Consider the following 22,005-nt stretch of genomic DNA (forward strand, 5'->3'; position numbering starts at 1 on the left):
TGCTTGTCTGTGGCATGCGCTGAATACACAGATCTTTCACACTAACTGACAAGTGCAATTCAGCGGCTTGAGGATGAAGTGCTCACACAACAAGGGTAAAGACTGTTTGTCAGCCTGCATGTGCTGCGCAGTTTTCACCCACATTCTTTGATTTAAATTGCAGCCCTCTAGCTCCGCCCCTAGTCACCACGATGAAAACATTCCTACTTGCCATCTAGCCTTCATGATATGGCACTGACTGCTCATTTCAGCAAGACAAAAAAAAGGGTTATAAAGTGATATGTAATTACTTTCACGGAAGCATGTCACAGATGAAATGAATTATCAAGAACAGCTTTTGACATGACAAATCCACCAGAAACAAAGCCTATCTGTATTATTTCCACTGTTATGACTCAATTATTCAGTCTAATTTTGAGATGCACATCCTCACCAACACCCATGCCTGAGAATTTCTTTGAACAATCAGTACCTTGCCAGCTTTTGTGTCTCCCAACTACAGTATATCTTGTTTTAATATTGAGTGGTTCTATTTGTTCAGCTCCTGTACAGTGTAGGTCTGGGTTAGGGTTAGAGTTAGGGTACTTGTTCGGAATGGAAAATAAAAACACACGCTTTACGTTTATATATACAGTATATAGTGTGATGCTACATTCTTCAACCAGAATACAAAATATCACATTGCCCGGGGTGTGTCGTGTGCATTTGTTCGCGGGGGAACAACACAGGAGTTGCTTTTAGCAACGGGAAAAAAAACATACAAAATTTTGAACATCGCAAGTGAATCTGGTGGTTGTGTTACTTTGACTTCTAAATGCTATCTTGATTGACAGTTTAACAGCTATAAACAAGTCAATACACTAACAAGATACGCCAACTTCGTCGCTCCCTATGCTCCAAGCCTGCTCCTCTTTGGTACCGGCTCAGCTGGTATTAGATGCTGGCAGTGTTGTAAACCTCTTAATGCTCACAGACCGCAATTATATTTTCCAGCATTGTTTTTATTTCACCATGCTGCGCGGGTTTGTTTGTGCTTGTGCTGTGGCTGCATGTGACGTAGAAAGTAAATGCATGTCGGCGATGCAACGCCATGAAAAGTTTACATTTTCAAAGCATGCAAATCCCTGTGAAAAAAAAACAAAAACGCGTCTGCACTCTCGTCTGATTAGTACTCACTGAGTATGTATTTCACAGAGCATCACATTATTGTCAACATGGTGTCTTTTACTTCACCTATTTTACTGTCACTGTCACATCTCGGTATGCAAGGAACTGCATGGGGGCGTTAACCACCTGTCGATTAACTTTTCAGCCTTCATGATTCCACCTTGAGTTTCCTATCCCTAGTCTCTATGATAGCGCAGAGTGGGATACATTGTTCCATTTTACACACAAGAAAGTCAAGACAAATCAGTTCCATAGAGTTAGCCTTATATTTGACTTAACACTGGACTGTCCACGTCTTAGCAGCTGCAGGGTCCATTACGCAGCAGCAGGCCTGCAGCCTTGGTTGGGTGAATAACATGGACATCCGAGGGAGAGTGCAGTCGTTGTAACACCTTAACATAAGGAGAGAGAATGAGTGAAGACAACCGTAGCAGAAGTGTAGCAATTGCAAATCTCACCCTGCCTGGACAGTGGAGAAAGAGAAAATGGGAAAAGGATGGGTGAGAATGGAGCAAAGTGGAATAGGTGGCACGCGATACACTGTATAAATGGGGCACTAGAAGGAGTTCAGGAAGGCTACGTGTCAGGAATGTTCCAGGACCGGTGTCACTGAAATTATATTTAAAATCCAAACAACAAATTCCCAAGTTTTCCCCTTGAAATTAATCTCCCTGAGGTGTAGTGTACTTTCCCGGCCTTCCTTGCCACTTCTCCTCCACTTGTCATGTTGAAGCAGCCATAAGTAGTCTTGCCTCCACTCTCGCCCTTTCTTGCGCATTGAACGACGCAAACGCAACATGATCTCGTTATACAGTAGACTTGCCGATTAATCATCGGGCCCACATTTAAAATGACAACACAGAGTGTGTAGCTAAAACCTTTCTAATAGACCCCCCCTCATATACTGTATTCCGCTCCAAAAAAAAAAAAAAAAAAATCTGGTAAGGAAATCTGAGACCATGGTCCTCAGTTGGAAAAGGGCGGATCTCTCTCCAGATGGGGGATGAGATCCTGCTCCAAGTGGAGGAGTTCAAGCATCTTGGGGTCTCGTTTATGAGTGACAGAAGAATGGAGCAGGAGATTGACAGGATGGATCGGTGCAGCGACTGCAGTGATGCGGACTATGCATTGCCTGTCGTGGTCAAGAAAGCTGAGCCGAAAGGCAAAGCTCTCAAATGACCAGTCGATCTATGTTCACCTCACCAATGGTCACAAGCTGCCTCAGAGATAACGAGAAGCTCTGTCATCCGGAGGGGGCTCAGATTAGAGCCGCTTCTCCTCCGCGTCGAGAGAAGCCAGATAAGGTGGGTCGGGCATCTGATCAGGATTCCTCCTGGACGCTTTCCCGCTGAGGTGTTCCGGTCACACTCCACCGTGAGGAGGCCCCAGGGATGACCCAGGATACGCTGGAGAGACTATGTCTGCCCGTAGGCCTGGGAAGGCCTTGGAAGAGATGGATGGAGTGGCTTGGGAGAGGGAAGCCATGCTTGAGCTGCTGCTCCCGCGACCCAACCCTAGATAAGAAGAAGATGGATGGATAAACGGATGGATGGGTAGATAGTTCCTGATATTCCTGAACAATTTGGGCACAGTTTTGTATCTCAATATTCATGCCAGATATAGTAGCTCATTATCGATATGATAAAATAGGGCTAGGGGTTCAGTGAAAACAAATTATTTTTTTGATAGAGAAAGATATAATACAAAAGTATGTGGAAGATGTGTGTGCATGCATGTGTGCATTCCATATCAATGTGTGCGTGCATGCATGTGTGGCTTGAGGCATTACACAGTGAAACTTCCACAGATTATTTTCCAGGAACACTAGCTTTTTTTTATTTTATTTTTTATCATATCAAGCTTCAGACAGGAACTTTCACAACTTATCAAGTTGTTTAATCTTCTAAAAATGTTGTTGTGTTTCACATGATAGAACAACGTTTTTGGTGCCTTGCAATATTCAAAAATAAATAAATAAATTTGAATTAAAAAATATATAAATAAAAATTTACAAAAATATATGGAAAAAAGAACAAAAAATACAAAAAAAGTACAAATAAATACAAAATTAAACAAATATTTAAAAATGAATAGAAAAAATAAATGTGGAAACAAATACAAAAATAAATATAAATACAATTAAATATCAATTATTTTATTTTTTCAATTATATTTTTTTTATATTTGTTTTTATTTTCACTTTTATTTTTGATTTTGGCAGGTTTGGTCCTCCATAAATTATGCATATAGTTTTCGATTAAAAAAAAAAAAAAACACATCCAACAGAAAGGATGACAATAATACATTAATGAATGCAAAAAAAACACTAGAACTAGAAGTAAAACTGCACTGCACTTCCAACACTGAAAAGCAAATTAAATGAATCAGCAAGATCTCATGTCACCTAAAAGTGCATAGACCATTTTTTGGAACACACTTCTGGTTGTATTAACACTGCAAAACTCATAAAGTACACAGACAGAGGAGCATAACTGCATACTAATGCACAGTCTGTGTGCATGCACAACTGTATGTGGACAGATAAACAGCCATATAAACACTCTTGCTAAAAATTGAACCCACTAACAACAAAGGTACACACGCACGCGCGCACACACACACACACACACTGCAGCACTCAGAGAGCTATTAGGGGGTTTGCCTTGTTCCGTGGCAGTTCTGTAGGGAAGGGGGAGCCCATGTGCCTATTTTGCTATGCGGAATTGAGTAATAGAACCATTACTACTAAAATGCTGTTCGTATGAAATTATGTTTTGGCAAATGTGCAGTACAAGTTGGCATGTGAGTGCATTTGACATTCGATGTACAGTATGTGTGGATACTGTATGCGGCTTCAATATCCAACACAAGCCTTTTTATTTACTCTCACCTGCACATTATAATTTGAACATCGTTCACACCGTAAAATACAGTGGCACAATGCACAGCATAAAACATGGTAGAAGGCAGCAGATGCTTTTCTGGCTGGCTAGCTATTTTTTCACAGTCATTTATCAAAGCTTAAACATTTGATAAATTTTACAATTAACTCATTATATTCCAATGACATATTTATGTAATTTCACACTGGGGCTGAAAAGGTCTGGTACTGAATGAGTTAACCAAAATGAGATGGGCCACACCGCTTTTATTTTGTCCTTCTCATTCCCCATTAAATTAAGAATATTGGAGGTACTATAAAAAGGCAAAGTCATGCTTATTAACGCATATTGACGTCAGTGAAGGCGCATAAGGGCACCTTTTGTGTCTTTGATGGATAAACAGTGTGCATATCCTTTCTCATGTTTGAAGTTCTCATTTGTCAAGTGTGGTGATTTCGCTTCGTTTTGATGAGAAACTCTTTGTCTCTCCCTTTTGTGGCCAAAGAGTTTCTAGTACAAAGTTAAATGGAAATGAGCTAATTAGGAGTGCACCAGCAACTTGCCTGTCTGTTGGAGTTGCTGTAGTTACAAACAGACTTCACAAAGCAGAGCCAAGAATATGGTATCAACGCTGACAATGTCATCAGTATGGCGGAAAATGATTTAATCACTTATACTAAAAGCTACATTCTGTAATAAATCTTCTTTTAAATAACAGCTTCAAAATCACGATGGTACACTGAATATGGAGAGGACTGTCATTGCTATGGCAACCCTGGATGACCTACTTTATTGGTAGTGCTTTACTTCACTATCCAGTGTTGTTAGAAACACTTGTATAAAGTCTGCAGTTTACTAAAATCTTGAAGTGTCGTTTTTTTATTTTTGTTTTTGAAAAAATGATCGTAAAACATTTGGAAAAATGAATCCATGTAGTGAGTATTTCCACAGGTTTAATCATGAATCTGGTCTTATTTATTTTCTTCAGGTCTAAGAGGTTGTAGAGCCCAAGAATAATTTAAAAGCATTTGAATGTGCATCGTGTTCAGCTTCATATATTTTTTTTTAGGTTTATGGATTTTTTATGCTATGTGTCCCACTAAAGGGAGTCTACAATTTATTTGTGATCAAAATTCTGAACGGTTCATCCAATTTTTTCCCCCTCCTCGTGTAATTACCTTCGTCAAACATCAATGTCAAAGATGTTTGTCCACTCTAAAGTAGGGTGTTTCACTTTGATCATAAAATAAGTACATATAGGGCATTCAAGGCAAACATGCGCATAAATATTTATGGGTCCCTTGCACCGTGACTATAATAAAGAGTGCAATGTCAGACAATGTGTAAGCATACACTGGCTGCTTGGCACTGTGCCTAAGTAGGTTAACACAAGTCAGATTGAGTGCTGCTGTGTACTCTTTGACCCACGTTTGTTAAAGCTAAGTTAGAGGCTCACTTCATGAACACGTTTGCACTGATAAAAAAAAAAAAAAAAAATCTTAAATCAATCATCTTAATTATGTTTAATCCTACCTTGCCCACTATGTCTATATGTCAATATCCGATAGCAATTTATGAGGTTATGCTGACATCTTCAGAAAACCAACATGAACTGGATCAGGTACCCGGTACTTGCAACATCAGCATTTTAAACTTCACCCATATTTGACATGCACTTAGTCACCCATTAGGCTTCCAAATGTTGCCATCTCCACAATTCTTGACTGTCTGGTGCATTTTCCTGCTTGTAGTATAGCGTCATTAACTGTTTTGTTCAGAGTATAGTTTTGCACAATGCTGATGCTTTTTAGATCACTGTAACATTAGCCAATAAAGAATTGATTTATTGAGGCACAGCTATCGTTCATAATTATGGGCATAAATAGTTTTTATTTATTCTTATTTAGTTGCCATTCATACCATTTGTCTACTGTATTCTGCTTATTCTGTTCATTCTCATTGATAGATATATATTTTTTTTAATATTCCCGGACCAATACCAATGTGACTGATTGGAGAACCTTTAAAACGTCTTGTTCTCCTCTTTGCATGTGGCTGTTTAGTGAAACAAATATTTGTTTGAGAAAAGGCTGATTTTATGTTCTTCACTTTCTTTTCCATGGCAGATTGTAATGTGTCCCCCCGTTAGGTGCTGCACCACTGTAGTTCGTCAGTCATCTCTCAAAGGTACACACAATAATACAGATCTCAGTACATAGATGTCTGACGTTATAGTGATTCTCTTCACCCGTGGATGCATATTGCAGTAAAGTGACTCAATGTGATAACTGGACCTAGCTGCCCCCCGCCCCCCTATTAGGCTTTTTGTCATCAGTGTTTGATTGTGCTTGTGCAGGATTTGTGGGTTTTTCTATTCTATTCACCATTAGCTTGGACGGTTAGTGATAGAGACGTTCTTAAGTGTGTTGATTATAGTTGAGGGTCACTCACTGAAGTGCTTGGCAATTTTTTTCTTGCACATAGTAGACCACTAAGATCCCTTTAGGCAGCTGTGAGACATAGGCCCTGCGGCATGTCTTAGGTAAGTCTGCCATGGGGTCTTGTCCTGTTTGGACATGCCCTGAACACTTCACTGGGGGGGAAGTGTCCAGCAGTCAATCAAAAGTTATGTTCATATTGCAGGTGAAGTCCACTTTTTTTTTTTTTTTTTTTTTTTTCCCCTCATACTTTTTTCATGTTAAGTGTGAACAGTACAATTCAGATCTCTTCAAATACAACCCCGGCCTCTTTGGATGTGGATATAAATCAGATATGTATGCAATGCGACTACAGTCAAGACGCTCAGGTCGTGCTCAGCCTACCTACATATCATCAAAAGGCGACAAACGTCAGTTGTTTGACAAAACAGATAGACGCAAAAAGCAATAGTGGACTAAAGAGTCAGTGGTGAAAAGATATGTTAGAACTGACATATGGGCGGACAAGTCAGTTCAAGCCGAAAATCTTTGATCTTGCCACAATGTATCTGGGCCGGGAACCACACGAGTAATTGTGTTCCGTAAACACTTTGTTTTCTGTACATACGTGTAACTTCATGGATGCATTCTGTTTTTTTGTAATGTGGTCATCTACATAAAAAGATCGGCTTTAAGAAAAACAAATCTAAATTGGGCAATGGGCATCATACCCTGTAATGTGAGCATAGCCTAAAAACTAGGATGCCAGAGACACCTCAACTGTTTCAACTCCATGTGGCTTAGTAGCGGCACTACACAGTCTCCGGAATTACTGTGCCCCTCACCTTATTGTTGAGGGTAATCCCGGATGGAGGAAAGCAATTTCCGCTTCTCTCAGATTTATATCTTTATACCTTGTGAGCATAAGTGAGGGTGGAAAGCTGGGACGTACGCTAGATCTGCAAATCTGGTTCCCTAGGTTAGTGTTTGTGAACCTTTAATGAATCAAGGCACCCATTTTATATTACAAAGCATCTCAGGACACACCACAGAATAAAAATGGTACTAAAAGTCTAAATACTGAAATAGTGATGATCTCATCTCAATATACTCACAATTTGACTTATTCTGTGTGAAATGTGGACCTGTTTAATTGAACAAAAATCAGATGTACTCTCATAAATTATTCTGTTGTATGAATGACAACAGATCAATCAATTAATCAATCACATTTTATTTATTTAGCACTTTTCATACATAAAAATGCAACTCAAAGTGCTGTAAAACATCCAAAACACAACATGAAAAAAAGGCCCGTAGCCGCCCTCCCTCCCAACAAACCCAAAGACATATTTCCACCAGTACATCAGCACTCACACACACACACACACACACACACACACCCGCACACACAAAGCACACAACCTGTGTTAGAAAGACATGACAAGGCACAGGGAAACCATATGAGGAAAGGCTACGCAAGGGGAGCTCATCCACGCTGAGGGGAATGACAGCCCAGGGCCACAGGGGTGCCACCAACCACAAGACCCCCGGCCCGGATCAGCCGGGTGGACCCAGAAGTGTAGAGGCCCCCGGCCACCCGGACCCAAGGAGCCCCCTCGATGACGGCCCCTGCGGGAAGGGCAGCCACCCCCCCAACGCGGAGGCCCCCCCATGAGGAAACACTGGAGCTAAAAGCTAACACCAACAAAACTAAAAAAACAAAACAGTAATATAATTTAAGAACTAAAAGCTGTAAAATAAGAAAAGAATAATCCTCAGTCAAAAGAAAAGATAAATTACTGAAAATGAGTTAAAAGCCAAACTAAAAAGGTGTGTCTTGAGCTTCCTCTTAAAAATATCAACAGTCTCTGTGGACCTGACGTCCTCTGGCAGGCTATTCCAAAGTTGAGGACCAAAATGGCTGAATGCTGCCTCGCCATGCGTTTTGGTCCTCACCCTTGGAATAATTAAAAGGCCGGCGCCAGAGGACCTCAGGATCCGCGAGGGTTGGTATGATAAAAGCAAATCAAGACCATAAAGACATTTAGAAACTAATAAAAGTACCTTAAAATCGATCCTGAAACACACAGGGAGCCAATGCAGCAATTTTATGCGGATGCATACACTGTTTTTTTTTGTACCTTGTCTTCTGCCATCTAATAGAAGAGCATTAAATCGTACTGCCTGACACTATATGTATATGTCACTGGTGTACATAATTTAACCAAGATACTGTGTATTTGTAATGAATAAATCTGAATTTCCTGACGAAGTGAAATTTCCTGCTGCGTACCCCTGATAATCTCTCACGCCAGTGCCACGGCACCATGGTTGAGAATCACAGCTTTAGGTAGATATAAAATGGAATATATATATATGGAATGACCAACATGCATTAGTCAGTGGAGGAGCTCCTTTTCACCAATTTTGATTGGATCATCATTTTCTGCTGCTATTGTAATTCCAAACCCATATTAATATAGCTGCAATAAAACTATTACCCAAACCACGGAAAGACTTCACTCTCCCGCCTAGTTACCACCCCTTATCATTGATTGACACAGATATCAAAATTGAATCTACCTTGCTGCTAGATTAGAAAAGGTACTCACGTCAATAATCCATTATGACCAAACAGGCTTTATTAAGCGTGAAGAGTGAAGCTCAACAAATAATGTCAGATGACTATTGTATGTATTTCACAGCGCACAAACCTAAAAGCAATTGTCATGTCAATCGATGCGGACGCAAAAATCTAAAAGCAATTGTCATGTCAATCGACGCAGAAAAAGCTTTTGGTAAGGTCAAATGGTATTTACGTTTTTGCAGCATTTCACAATTTTGGCTTTGGAGACTCATTCATAAATTGGATGACAGTCTTAGACAACTCAACAAAAGCAGCAGTTACTATGAATGGCATTACATTACAAAGTTTTACTCTATAAAGGGGAACCAAACAAGGCTGCCTACTTTAACCATTGCTATTTGCAATATTCACCAAACTAGTGGCTACCGCAAAACGTCAGAGTGCTATCATGAAAGGTATTTGCTCTCAGATGGCAGAACACAAGCAACCTATACACAGATGATATCCTCCTCCACTCAGAAAAACCCAAGACATCACACATCATGTGAAAGACTGTGGTCTTTCATCTCAAGACATTTTCACAAATAATCAGAGTACCCAAACCATTGGTCAAAATGAATGATTCTTCCAACAATCGCAAATTTGTGGAATACTGCAGATCAAATCACATTGCCATTGGAAATCTGAAATATTTAAGTACCTCAAAACAGAGCTAATCAGTCTGAACCACAGACAAAATGCTGGAATAACCTACCTATCTCACTCCCATGAAGGATACCAATCAAAATGAAAACAGTACCTCAAATCAAGTATTCATTCTCAGTTATTCTGTTTCAACCCATATTGAACGGGTTCCAAAACCTTGAACTCTACACTGAACACTTTTCTATTCAAAGAATCAGAAAAATAGAATTAAACTAAATAAACAAGAGAAGGGGGCTAGATGCTCCAAACTTAAGATACTCTTATTTAGCTAACCAAATACAATACTGTACCTCATCAAATGGCCACATCATAAAGAGGAGTATCAGTATTGGATAGAATTGGTACAGACAGACAGCAATGACATCAAACTCTTAGAGCTCTCGTTTATTACAAGTCTCAAAGGGCACAATTGTCGATTGTCACTGTGACAATTTTTTTTGTCCAAATCGCCCACCCCTACTCTGGATGTTGTGGGGCTGTCATGGTTGACACGCTTCTACAACATTGCGTGGACATCGGGGACAGTGCCTCTGGATTGGCAGACCGGGGTGGTGGTCCCCCTTTTTAAGAAAGGGGACCGGAAGGTGTGTTCCAATTACAGAGGAATCACACTCCTCAGCCTCCCTGGGAAGGTCTATTCAGGGGTGCGTCGGGAGGTCGAATCTCGGATTCAGGAGGAGCAATGTGGTTTTCGTCCCGGCCGTGGAACAGTAGACCAACTCTACACCCTCAACAAGGTCCTCGAGGGTGCGTGTAGACCCAACCAGTCTACATGTGTTTAGTGGACTTGGAGAAGGCGTTCGACCGTGTCCCTCAGGGAGTTCTGTGGGGGGTGCTTCGGGAGTACGGGGTATGAATGGCAGCCGAGGTGTTGAGGTTTGGTGGCCTCAGTATTTAATCTCTGCTTTTTGCAGATGATGTGCTGTTGGCTTCCTCAAGCCGTGACCTCCAACTCTCACTGTAGCGGTTCGCAGCCGAGTGTGAAGATCAGCACCTCCAAATCTGAAACCATGTCCTCAGTCGGAAAAGTGTGGAGTGGCCTTTGTACTATATCATGGGGTCTTGTTCGCGAGTGAGAGTAGGATGGAACGGGCGATTGACAGGCGGATCGGTGCAGCATCTGCTGTGATGCGGACTCTGTATCGGTTCGTCGTGCTGAAGAATCAGCTGAGCCAAAAGGCGAAGCTCTCGATTTACCGGTCGATCTATGTTCCTACCCTCACCTATGGGCATGAGCTGTGGGTCATGACCGAAAGAACAAGAGCTCGGATACAAGCGGCCGAAATGGGTTTCCTCTGCAGGGTGTCCGGGCTCTCCCTTATAGATAGGGTGAGAGGTTCGGCCATCCGGGAGGGACTCAGAGTCGAGCCGCTACTCTTCCACGTTGAGAGGAGCCAGCTGAGGCGGTACGGGCATCTAATTAGGATGCCTCGTGGACGCCTCCCCGGTGAGGTGTTCCGGGCATGTCCCACCGGCAGGAGGCCCCTAGGACGACCCAGGACACGCTGGAGAGACTATGTCTCCCGCCTTGCCTGGGAACGCCTTGGGATCCCTGCGGAAGAGCTGGAAGACGTGGCTGGGAGAGGGAAGTCTGGGCTTCCCTGCTGAAGCTGCTGCCTTCGCGACCCGACCCCGGCCGGATAAGCAGCAGATGATGGATGGATGGATGGATGCACTTTGAAATAAGAGGCACAAACTTCATTCAATAAACTTCATGAAATGCAATAAATTAAAAACAGCAATCAAAAAATGAATTCTAAAACTTTAGAGCTGCTCCCACAAAGCAAAACAAAAAACTCTCAATGTATAAATTATTCTCAAGTACAAATTCAATGCACAGACCAATACAGATCTGTAACAGTACGTTCAAGATGACAAAAAATAAAAATTTACAATTGATCAATTTTAAAGTGCTCCGTAGAACACACATTACCCACAGTATGCAAAAAATTGGCTTTTGTCCCATCTCATACATGTACACGATACGTTGCAGGCACCTACTGTACTTTCATCCTCTTTTCATGTGGGAGTGTCCACCATTTCAAAGCTTTTTGGACTTTCCTACTGTATTGTGCATGTGCGATGGTGTCAGTTCACTTGGATGTGCCCAAAGACACACATTCATGGTATTCAGTTGCTTGGGTGTGGCCACTCCTTAATTACTATCAGCAACTCTTACGAATTTACGACCTACTTGAGCTGTCCCGTGACTTACCCTCTGCTGATACAGGTGTTAAGAATTTACAGAGCGACACACTCCAGTTATACAGCCGCATCCATGAGCCCTGTCCTGTTCTCTCCCTCTCCTGTCCTGTCATGTCTCGTCCTATCCTAGCACTGTTGCCTTACATAGAACTAGACTCCAATGTGACGTTGTAATCTTTCTATAATGCTTTGTTTTGTTAGTTTTCCCTACAGCCGGTGTACTCTCCATACTTGTTTATTTTTTCTCCCTGTCCTCTATTTACTTCTTCTCTGCCGCTCCTCTCAAAAACCTCCGACTGCAAATTTCAATAAATATCCATCATAATGCAAAAGGCCATGGAGACGTTACGCATAAAAGGGATACAGATGCTCCTTTCTGCATAACCTACACCTGTAGCAGCCGAACAAGACAGATTCAAGAAAAAAAAAAGTTTATGCAAAGCTGCACAGAACTTGAGTTCACACGGTCCACATAATTCCAAGTGTTAACACATACATTGTAGAACCAGGTCACTTTAGGTCACCATTTATAGCAATGACACATACCATACATTTTATGGTTGCACTAGTGCCCCCATCAGGCTCTATTGGTTATGCAAATTGTAACGCCATATGCCTTCATATGCTGTTTTTTATGTATTAAGCCTGAGGAGTATCTTTAATATCTGTTTATTTGAAAAGAAAATGTCAGGTGTGAGATATGGTGACCTAGCAGATATCTTGCATGCCTTTCAGTTCTGAGGTTTGGGGATTCAAATATATGTGTGGGCCTTCCCGTGTGGTGTTTGTGTGTTCTTCCTCTGCATGTGTGGATTTTCACCGGGGACTTGAGCTTTCGCACACATTCCCAAAACATGCATGTTAGGCTAATTCAAGACTCTAAATTCTCCATAGGGTTGGTGTGAATGGTTGTTTGTCTAAAAGTGTTCTGCGTTTGGCTGGCAACCAGTCCAGGGTGTATTCTATCTTCTTGCCCAAAGCCAGCTGGGATAGGTTCCAGTTCCCCGGCGACCCAAATGAAGGCAAGTGGTAAAGAAAAAGGATGGCTGGATGGATGGCAGTTTTCTCAAAAATGGGATACTCAGGTGTCCTGCATTTCCATATAGCAGCTGTTGAAGCAAAAGTGAACAAAAAATTATTCAGAAAAAATGTGTGTGTTTTTCCAAGTTGACTAGTTGTGGCCAGAGTATACTCAAGCCACTAGATGGCAGCACACACAGGTTAATAGCAGCCATCCTCTTGGCCAAATTATGTACATACTGTAGTATTTGTCAAGTCCATACAAATACCTTTACTGTATTATTTTATGAATATAATAATGGTTCCCACCACTTAAATTCCACAAATACAATATACCGTACAATATACTGTAGTATAGTTGTTTGCATACCCTGATATAATTTGTGTGTTTAATCAGCCTCCCATTTATTTTATTTTGAACTGGATTCAAATTATAAGCTATAAAGGCATTTCCGAATACTGCAATCATTAAACAAATTCTGGCATCAAAGAAAGTAACTGATATGGTCTCCGTTCAGTCATCATGTTTTGTAAAAAATAAATAAATAAAATAGAATAAAATATATTGTAAAATAAAATTTCACAAATTCTGCCACTGATTGCAAATTTATGAGCACCACCGTCCAAAACAATTTGCTGGCTGGAGTTGGCGATGCAGTACTAAAGATGCCAGCTATTGTCAATCCAAAATGGAAATATATCATCCCATGGCTAAGGTTAGTTTAAATTCACAAGCCAAATGACAATTTTTATATAGCAATGCAGTGCAGATTCACTTGGTGACCATTGCAAATGCATTGAGTTGAATTGAACATGTAATTCTTTTTTTAAGCATGTTGAAAGAGTAGTACCGGTAATTTCAAAACACGAACAAAAGAGGAACATTCAAGCAACACTTACTTTGCGCTTTCAGGTGTTTTGTTCTTTAACCGGCAGCTCATTTGAGATTGCTCTTTGTCCCTGAGCAGTTAACACACTTAAACATTTTACAGTGTGACAGTTGCCTGCTGCACACACACGTCCTGGTTAATGAAACAATGCAATTAAAAATTCAAAGAAGTCCACAAAGTCCACAAATCAATGATAAAAGGATCGTTTACTGTAAAGATACATGACTGTTCTTTCATTTTCATCTCACACTTGTACTTCCTAGAAGAATAGGGTCTCACTCATTGCCATGGCAACGCTGGATTGCCTATTTTGGGAGCCTCGTCATCTCTCATTGTTGTATTACTGTATGTACAGTACCAGTGCTCATGTTCCTGTTCAAATTTGTGGACAGTGTTTTTCCAAGCTCTGTAAATTAACCATGAGAGTTTTCTCGACAACATTACTGTTTAACTGTTGTGTGTGGCACTTCAAGAAACTTGTCAATTGACTAAATTACACTTTTCTTAAAATCAATTGTGTTACTTTACTGATGTTTTGCGTTTGGTCATCCCAACAGTGTGATGTGACTGGACTGAACTCAATGGTATATGAGATAGTATTATGTCTACAATTGATGGCATCATATGATTGTGCAGGTTTTGATACTAAGATTTTTTTCTCTCTCTCTCTCTCCTTTTCTAGCTTTCATTTGCCTCAGCTGTTGTTGTGCCAACCATGCTTCTCCCAGCCAATGGCTGCAACCATTCCCATGTGGCTGCCTTTTGAAGGGTCTGCCGGCAAATCCTGAGCAGGCTGGCAAGGTCTGGGTCAACCTCATTGTCCTGTCATTGGCTGCTGGATGGGACTGAGGCTGAATGGAGCCAGAGTCCAAGAAGCAGAATAACGACTCGTCGGTGAAAGATGAGAAAGGGTGAGACGGGTTGTGTGTGTGTCAAACGTACACTTGGTGGCCACAGTATTAGGTACACCCACACAGTGCACAATTTTAAGGGAAGAACCCTAACATTTTAGAAATCTCTCAGAACAATTATCCACTTTACTTTTACACCACTGCCATCCACGAGTAAAATAATAATCATTGGTTGAAAACTGGACTGTCACAGTGACAATCAAAATTTAGCATTGGTGTATATTTTTATGGATGTATGTCTAATTTTGAAGAGGCAGGTGATGCAGCTCATTGTGCAGGTGTACAAGGATGAAAGTGTCCACTGATACTGAATGTACTGTTGTGTTTCGTGCATGCATGCAGGCGTGGGTCTGTGACTCTCAAATGCGGCATATAAAACATCTCCGGAGAGCAGAGATTAACTGTTGATGTGCCAGAAAACAAAATTAAAATTGATTGAGAGCAAAATTGCAGAATAGGACGTTTGTATATACGGATAATGAGTTCAATGATAGTTGGTGTATTTCCGGGAATGCTGAAGGTAAACTGAAAGGCAGTTAACACTGTCACACTACCATCTGTGCTCTTTCTGTCTCTCCTCCTGCACGTGTTCACTCACTCACGCACAACGCGCACACGCTGCCCTCGATGCCTCATTTAACAAATTCACTGACTTGACTTCAGAAGCAACCAGAGCAGTCTGGAGTATAAAACAGAAGCAGGACAACTCCTCTTTATTATCCTTGATATGGGAGAGGAATAATGATTTCGTCATGTTGATGTTGGCCACTCTCTTTTTTTTTTTTTATATATTTTTTGATTGAGGGATTCAGTTATCTGTACTTTCCAAATAGAGTTAGAAGCTTATAGGGCCTGTCAGCACAGTGGACTCTTAGACTGGTGTTGCTCTCAGTGCCCCTGTACTTGGCTAATGTTCCATTATGGTAGATAGTCGTTAAAGAAACAGAACATGCTAGTACAAAGAAGTACCTATTTCTTAGCTGTCAACACTGATAGCAATGATTTATCATATACGGATTGCCTGTGACACTGGTTGTTTAGCTTGTATAATGTGTTTTTTCTACAAGGACAAAAGGGTGTTTTGCTCACAGGTATAGATCAAAATGCTGTGGTGCTGTGAAGCACAATATTTATGAAAAAACAGTGAACAATACAGTGTACTGTGTATTGATGCCTTTACCTTCATTTATACATTACCTTGCAACTGATGGCTCATTCATACACTATGTTACAATATGCTGCTTTGAAAATATCATCTATCATCAGCTCACTTTTATTTATTTTTTTTCTACATAGAACAACTTGATCTCAACGCGGTCCCAAAAGGCGATTCTTGCTTTTTTCAAAATGTTGTGGCAATCAGTCAGTCATTTATCGCCATGGCTCCACTTGTATAACTACAGTTTGATGTTGCTCATTGTAAAAGTAGCATCTACCTGAGGAGGTTATTAGAACTTGGCAGCTGTCTCAGTAGGCTGAGTTTGTGTGCCAGCTGCATATGAGTGCTTCCCAGTGGCTAGTTCGGTTTGTCTTGTGATTCTCATAAAGTATCTCAAAAAAGTGAGTACATCCCTCACATTTTTACACATTTTTATTTGATATATTCAGGGATGAATCCTGAAGAAATGAAACTTAATACAAAGAAGTCAGTGTGCAACTTGTATAATAGTGTAAATTTGCAGTCCCCTCTAAATAGCTATAACACACAGCTGTTTATGTCTAAACTGCTGGCAGCAAACGTGAGTACACCCACAAGTGAAAATGTTTTCATGACGGCATCGACATTAATGGCTCTGTGTTGAGGAAGCATCACATTTGGCGATATGATAACCTTGAGCAAAAATATTGCAGTTTCAAAATACCACAGTATTGCAATTATAGCTCTGAAATGTTTTATTTGAAAATATGATGGTAGATAACATTTTTCCCAAATTGAATGCAAACCATTTTGTTTTAAACAATACATGCAGTATTTGGTATGTTAATAAACTATCTCAACCTATATTCTCTTCAATACACTACAAAGACAAAATATTTAAAAGTTCAAACTGATAAACCTTCTTGTTTTTTGTAAATATTCACTTGCTTTGAATTTGATGATTGCAACACATTCCAAACAAGCTGGGACGGGGTCATGTTTACCACTTCTCACCTTTGTTTTTAATAACACTTAAGCATTTGGGAACTGACGACACAAATTATTGACGCTTGTAGGTGGAACTCTTTCCCATTCTTTCTTGATGTACGACTTCAGTTGCTCAACAGTCTGAGGTCTCCGCCCAGTCTAATACTCGCAATCTTTTACACACACCCATACCATCACAGATGCTGGCTTTTGAACTTTGCGCTGATAACAGTCAGGATGGTCCATTTCCTCTTTGGCCTAGAGGACGCAATGTCCATGATTTCCCAAAACAATTTAAAATGTGGACTCGTCAGACCACTTTGCTGCACTGCATCATTTTATCTCTGATGAGCTCATGCCCAGAGAAGAGTTTCTGGGTGTTTTGCTATATGGCTTCTGCTTTGCATGGCACAGTTTTAACATGCGCTTGTAGATGTAGTGACAAACTGTGTTAACTGACAATGGTTTTCTGAAGTGTTAAAGAGCCCATGTGGTATAATATCCTTTAAACACTGATGCCGGTTTTTAATGCAGTGCCAACTGAGAGATTAAAGGTATATATGTGCTTTATTGTATCGGAAGTATTGCCTTCTAAAGGCTCATACCGCTAATGGAAAGTTTTGGCGGACTGACTTTTTAAAGTCACAGTATACCTTCAAACTGTAAGTATTAGGTTATATTGCGGGGATATGATATACTGTACTACAGTGTATACAGGTATTTAGATGTCAGCATGCAATACTTATTGGAATGTAGTACCTGTATGTGTGCATACATGCTGCTTGCATGTATCATACTGGCATGTGGATTAAGAGAGATTAAGAGGTGGTGAGGGCAGAAAGCAGAGGACAGCTCAGGATGCCTCGATATGTGGCATCAGTAAGGGATTGCATCTTTGGTTGTGCGCATGTGCATGTTTCTCACTGTGTCATTGAGATTGCACGTGTTCCTGTGAGTGCTGCCTCATGCCCTGCACCCTCCCTCCGGCGAGCGTTCAGTCTCAGAGCATTGTGGCTGCTCACAAAAGCGCACAAACGCTGATGCTGATGCAAAACTTGAGATAAGAACAGAATGCCTCAATTGATTTCTCATGTAAAGTGAAATCTGTCAGATATGTATTTTTCAAGGTAATGTTGTAAAATGAGTTTGAAAGGATAGAGTGCGCTCTTTAGTTACGGTTTCGCACTAGGACTACCAGAACTGTCATTTTGATGGTTTTCAAACATTGATGTGTTATTACTCTGTAAATATAGATTGACAATGCTCTGTGTATATTTTATTGCAATGGTGCAATTTTATGATATTAAACAATATTAAAATAGCTATGAGTCATTACTTCTTTAACTACAGCGCGTCTGTCAATTTGACGGCTCTTAAATATATTGACAAGTCTGATAATAAATTGCTCGACTGATACACAGCTAGTCAGAGTAAAAAAGTCCCCCGCCCCGGCCAAGAGAATCCATGTCATGTGTAGTGTAAAGCTGTGATAGTCATGACATTGTGAGCAGTACATGTTTGTCAGTCAAAATCAATCGAATAATGAACTTATGTGGTGCTTGTTGACATGTGTAATTGCCCCGTGGAAAAAAGAGTTCCGGGGTGCACCCGGGACGGAGTTGTTTTGTGTGCCGTACTTCCCATTTAATATACATCCGATTTTAGGAATGTATATTTATGTCTTTTAATAATCCAGATATTCAATACCAAGTACGTGTTTTTATGTATTTTACGTTTTTTTTCACTTGAGAGGGTAAAGGAGGGCCTGAAAATGGCTGGCATTGAATGAGTTTTGAGGATGTTCATATATGTTGTTGTGTTCCTTCAGTACACAATACACGGTGTTTGAGTGGTTAGCTCGTCCGCCTCACAGTTCAGAGGTTGTGGGTTCAATCCCGGCTCCGGCCTCCCTCTGTGGCGTTTGCATGTTCTCCCCGTGCCTACGTGGGTTTTCTTCAGGTACTCCGGTTTCCTCCCACACTCCAAAAACATGCATGGTAAGTTGACTGGACTCTCTAAATTGCCCCTAGGTGTGATTGTGAGTGCGGATGTTTGTCTTTGTGTGCCCTGCAATTGGCTGGCAACCAATTCAGGGTGTCCCCCGCCTACTGCCCGAAGACAGCTGGGATAGGCTCCAGTACGCCCGCGACCCTTGTGAGGAGAAGCCGTATAGATAATGAATGGATGGACGGATGGATGTTCCTTCATCCATCTTAGGGTGTCTTGAATATGTGCTTGGTACACAAAAACATGTCAAGGCTGTCAAGGCATACCCGCTGGTCACGGGTCCACTAATAATATAATGAACCAGAAAAACAGATCTGAAAATGGGGGAAATGGATAAAAAAATATATAATAAATATTTAATATATATTGTAAATGCAGTATGTGAGAAAATAAGAGGGTGCGTTTCTAGTTCAGCATGATGATTACAGTTTCGAAATGAGATTTTTGTGGCTTCGCAGCATGTGCATTTCCTGTGTTGCCTGGCATTGCCATTTCCCTGCAACTTTAAATAAGCCTCATTGTGAACTAGTATCTGCATGTATCTGCATCAGGTTTTCAATTCATGTGTTTGACTGTGGGCCTCTTTGAATATCTAACCACATGACTGCCCCACCTTTCAAAAGAAACGCACATATCTCTCCCTTCATGTGACAAACCATTATACAACACTTGCTTGTTGCTTGGAGGCAGTGTTCCTCATAAATTGAATTAAATTAAATTGCCGGAGTGTTACTTAACTGAAGCCTGAAAGTCATATGAACAGTTCCAGGGAGTTTTAGGTTTACACTATTAGCCAGGATTACATTCAAATACATATATAAAATTTTATTTATAAACTTGCATGCAGGTTTCCTTAGAGTAGAGTGGTAATTAGTGGCTTACAAGGGCTTGCTGGGATATTTAAAAGTAGGGATGTTCCGATCAGGGTTTTATGACTCCGATATCGATACCGATCATGCATGAGTGAGATCGGCCGAAACTGATCACATGGAATATCTGCATATTTTTCCATTTATTTATGGTGACTGCTATTATGCAATAATATCTGAAAAAAAAACAGCCATTGCCGTAATTTTGACAAAAATCTCTATATATTTTCAAAAGCATGAAAAAAAACAAAACCGTTGCTGGGACAATACAACAATTACTCAGTCACAAAGATAATTGAAAAACTTAAATTTACCAGCTTTTAGTAACACAGCTTTTAACAGATCAAAATAATCAGCAGTCTCAACAGACTTAATTATGCAAAAAGTCAAATAAATAACATGCCACCAAAACATTGCATGGTCCAGAATATAATCAAAGTAGAAAAAATAGTCACATGCAGGCTTCGCTCGAATAAACTATTCAATGAGTTCCTAAATTGAAACGACTCAGGAACTTGGTTTCTTGTCTTGTGTATAGACAAACTATCTTGTGCATTTGCCAACGAGAAAAAAATCACTTAATCTTTTCGTGAATTATAAAATGATATAGTGGGTCTGTTGCCCACAAGTGACCTACAATGCCTCTCCCTGTGGGAATAATGCCACTTGTACTGCGCTGTGACAGTAATGCATCATGCATAACAAGCTGCAGCGTGCGTGCCATACACCTCAAACTCGGTTGCCCATTTATTATCGGTCATAGCTTTCACCATGTTCCGCCCATTATCTCTCAATACCACATGTTTTATGTCCCGGAATATGCCTCCTTTCTAAACATTGTCGTAGGCAGTACGCGAGCGAAAAACTCCCTTCAACACAGGACTGACATCCGAGCTCCATTTAACACTTGTGAAACTTACAGGACAATAGGCCTTCTTTTAGTAAACTTTCGATGCGACAATACACTCTCTGGTGGAGCTACGACTGTGAAGTATTTGCATCCCGGTAGTACGTAGCGAGACTCGACGTGGGCGAGCAGACGGCGGAATCCGATGTCTTCCACCACCGAGAATCCTTGGTCACCAAGTCCGATAAATGTTCCTGGTTATTTGCGTTGCCTTTTGGCTGTCGCGGTGATATGGGTTTGAGTTGGTCAGCATGGGCTGCGTTAGCTCCCGTTTCATTGTTGTTGCTGTGTCCACCTTTACTTTATTCAATGCAGTGAGCCTCGTAAACTCACTCATAGTTTTCCAACTGCTTGTTCTTCAAATGTCGGATTAAGTTGGTTGTGTTGAAACTTTTTGCCATGCTCTCCCCGCGAGGTACCTTTTCATGGGGGCAACACGGCTGTAGGCTGCGAAGCATGAGCTGCGTGTGATCGGATTTTTTGATCGGCAATAAAAGGCTTTGATCAAATACGATCACGTAATGTTTCACAAAAATCAGCCAATCATGATCAGTACCCGATCGATCGGAACATCTATATTTATGTGCTAGATTTAAGTGCTGTAAATACTTTCCGGTTACATCCATCACGATTCATGGCCTACTTTTTTTTTTTAATTATTGTTTGGATGCAAAGTCGATCCATTTTCCATGTATTGAATGTTTATCAGCGTTTTGGTGAGAATTTTAAGGGTTACTTGTTATAGTTTCATCCATCCATCCATTATCTATACCGCTTATCCTCACAAGGGTCGCGGGCATGCTAGAGCCTATCCCAGCTGTCTTCGGGCAGTAGGCGGGGTGACACCCTGAATTGGTTGCCAGCCAATCGCAGGGCACACAGAGACAAACATCCGCACTCACACTCACACCTAGGGGCAATTTAGGCGTGCTAACCAGTCGACCACCATGCCGCCCATGTTTAAAGCATGAAATAAAAAAATAAATAAAAAATGTGCAAGCCATTACGTGCGTTTGTACGTCAGACGTCTGTGCCCAGGCTTACGTGACAAGATGTCGGGACAAACAAAACCCCACACGAGCGGCGCAATCCTCGTTAAAAGCATTAAGAGTCTTCTTCCATAATAACGTGGGAAAATTCAGATTCAAGGGTTGTTTTTTTATTACTATGTCTATTTCTTTTTCTAATTCATTGGTTGATTTTGGCATACTGATTGATACACTCGTCTTTTTAAGTAAAAAAAAAATCCTGGCTTTTTAGCACTTTCTTTACTTGTTTGGCAAAAGTTCAACATGTCGACATGGGACCTA

The 22,005-nt window shown here is 40.8% G+C and overlaps 1 protein-coding gene across 6 annotated transcripts in view; it reads left to right on the plus strand.

The window, feature by feature from the left end:
• Positions 1-22,005, plus strand: part of LOC147134807 (thyroid hormone receptor alpha) — a 76,530-nt gene that overhangs the window by 32,806 nt on the left and 21,719 nt on the right. For 4 of the 6 annotated variants that reach the window (XM_086056039.1, XM_086056042.1, XM_086056037.1 and 1 more), the window contains one exon: positions 14,559-14,787. In XM_086056039.1, coding sequence (XP_085912165.1) covers positions 14,732-14,787 — 56 coding nt within the window. In that variant the 5' untranslated portion in view covers positions 14,559-14,731. Of the gene's footprint in view, positions 1-6,175; positions 6,237-12,936; positions 12,989-14,558; positions 14,788-22,005 lie in introns of those variants that run through there. The other 2 variants (XM_086056036.1, XM_086056041.1) reach the window with 2 other exon arrangements.

This window comes from Filicampus tigris, chromosome 16 (genome assembly GCF_054856515.1).
Source record: "Filicampus tigris isolate MCC_2025a chromosome 16, RoL_Ftig_1.0, whole genome shotgun sequence".
Classification (NCBI taxonomy): domain Eukaryota; kingdom Metazoa; phylum Chordata; class Actinopteri; order Syngnathiformes; family Syngnathidae; genus Filicampus; species Filicampus tigris.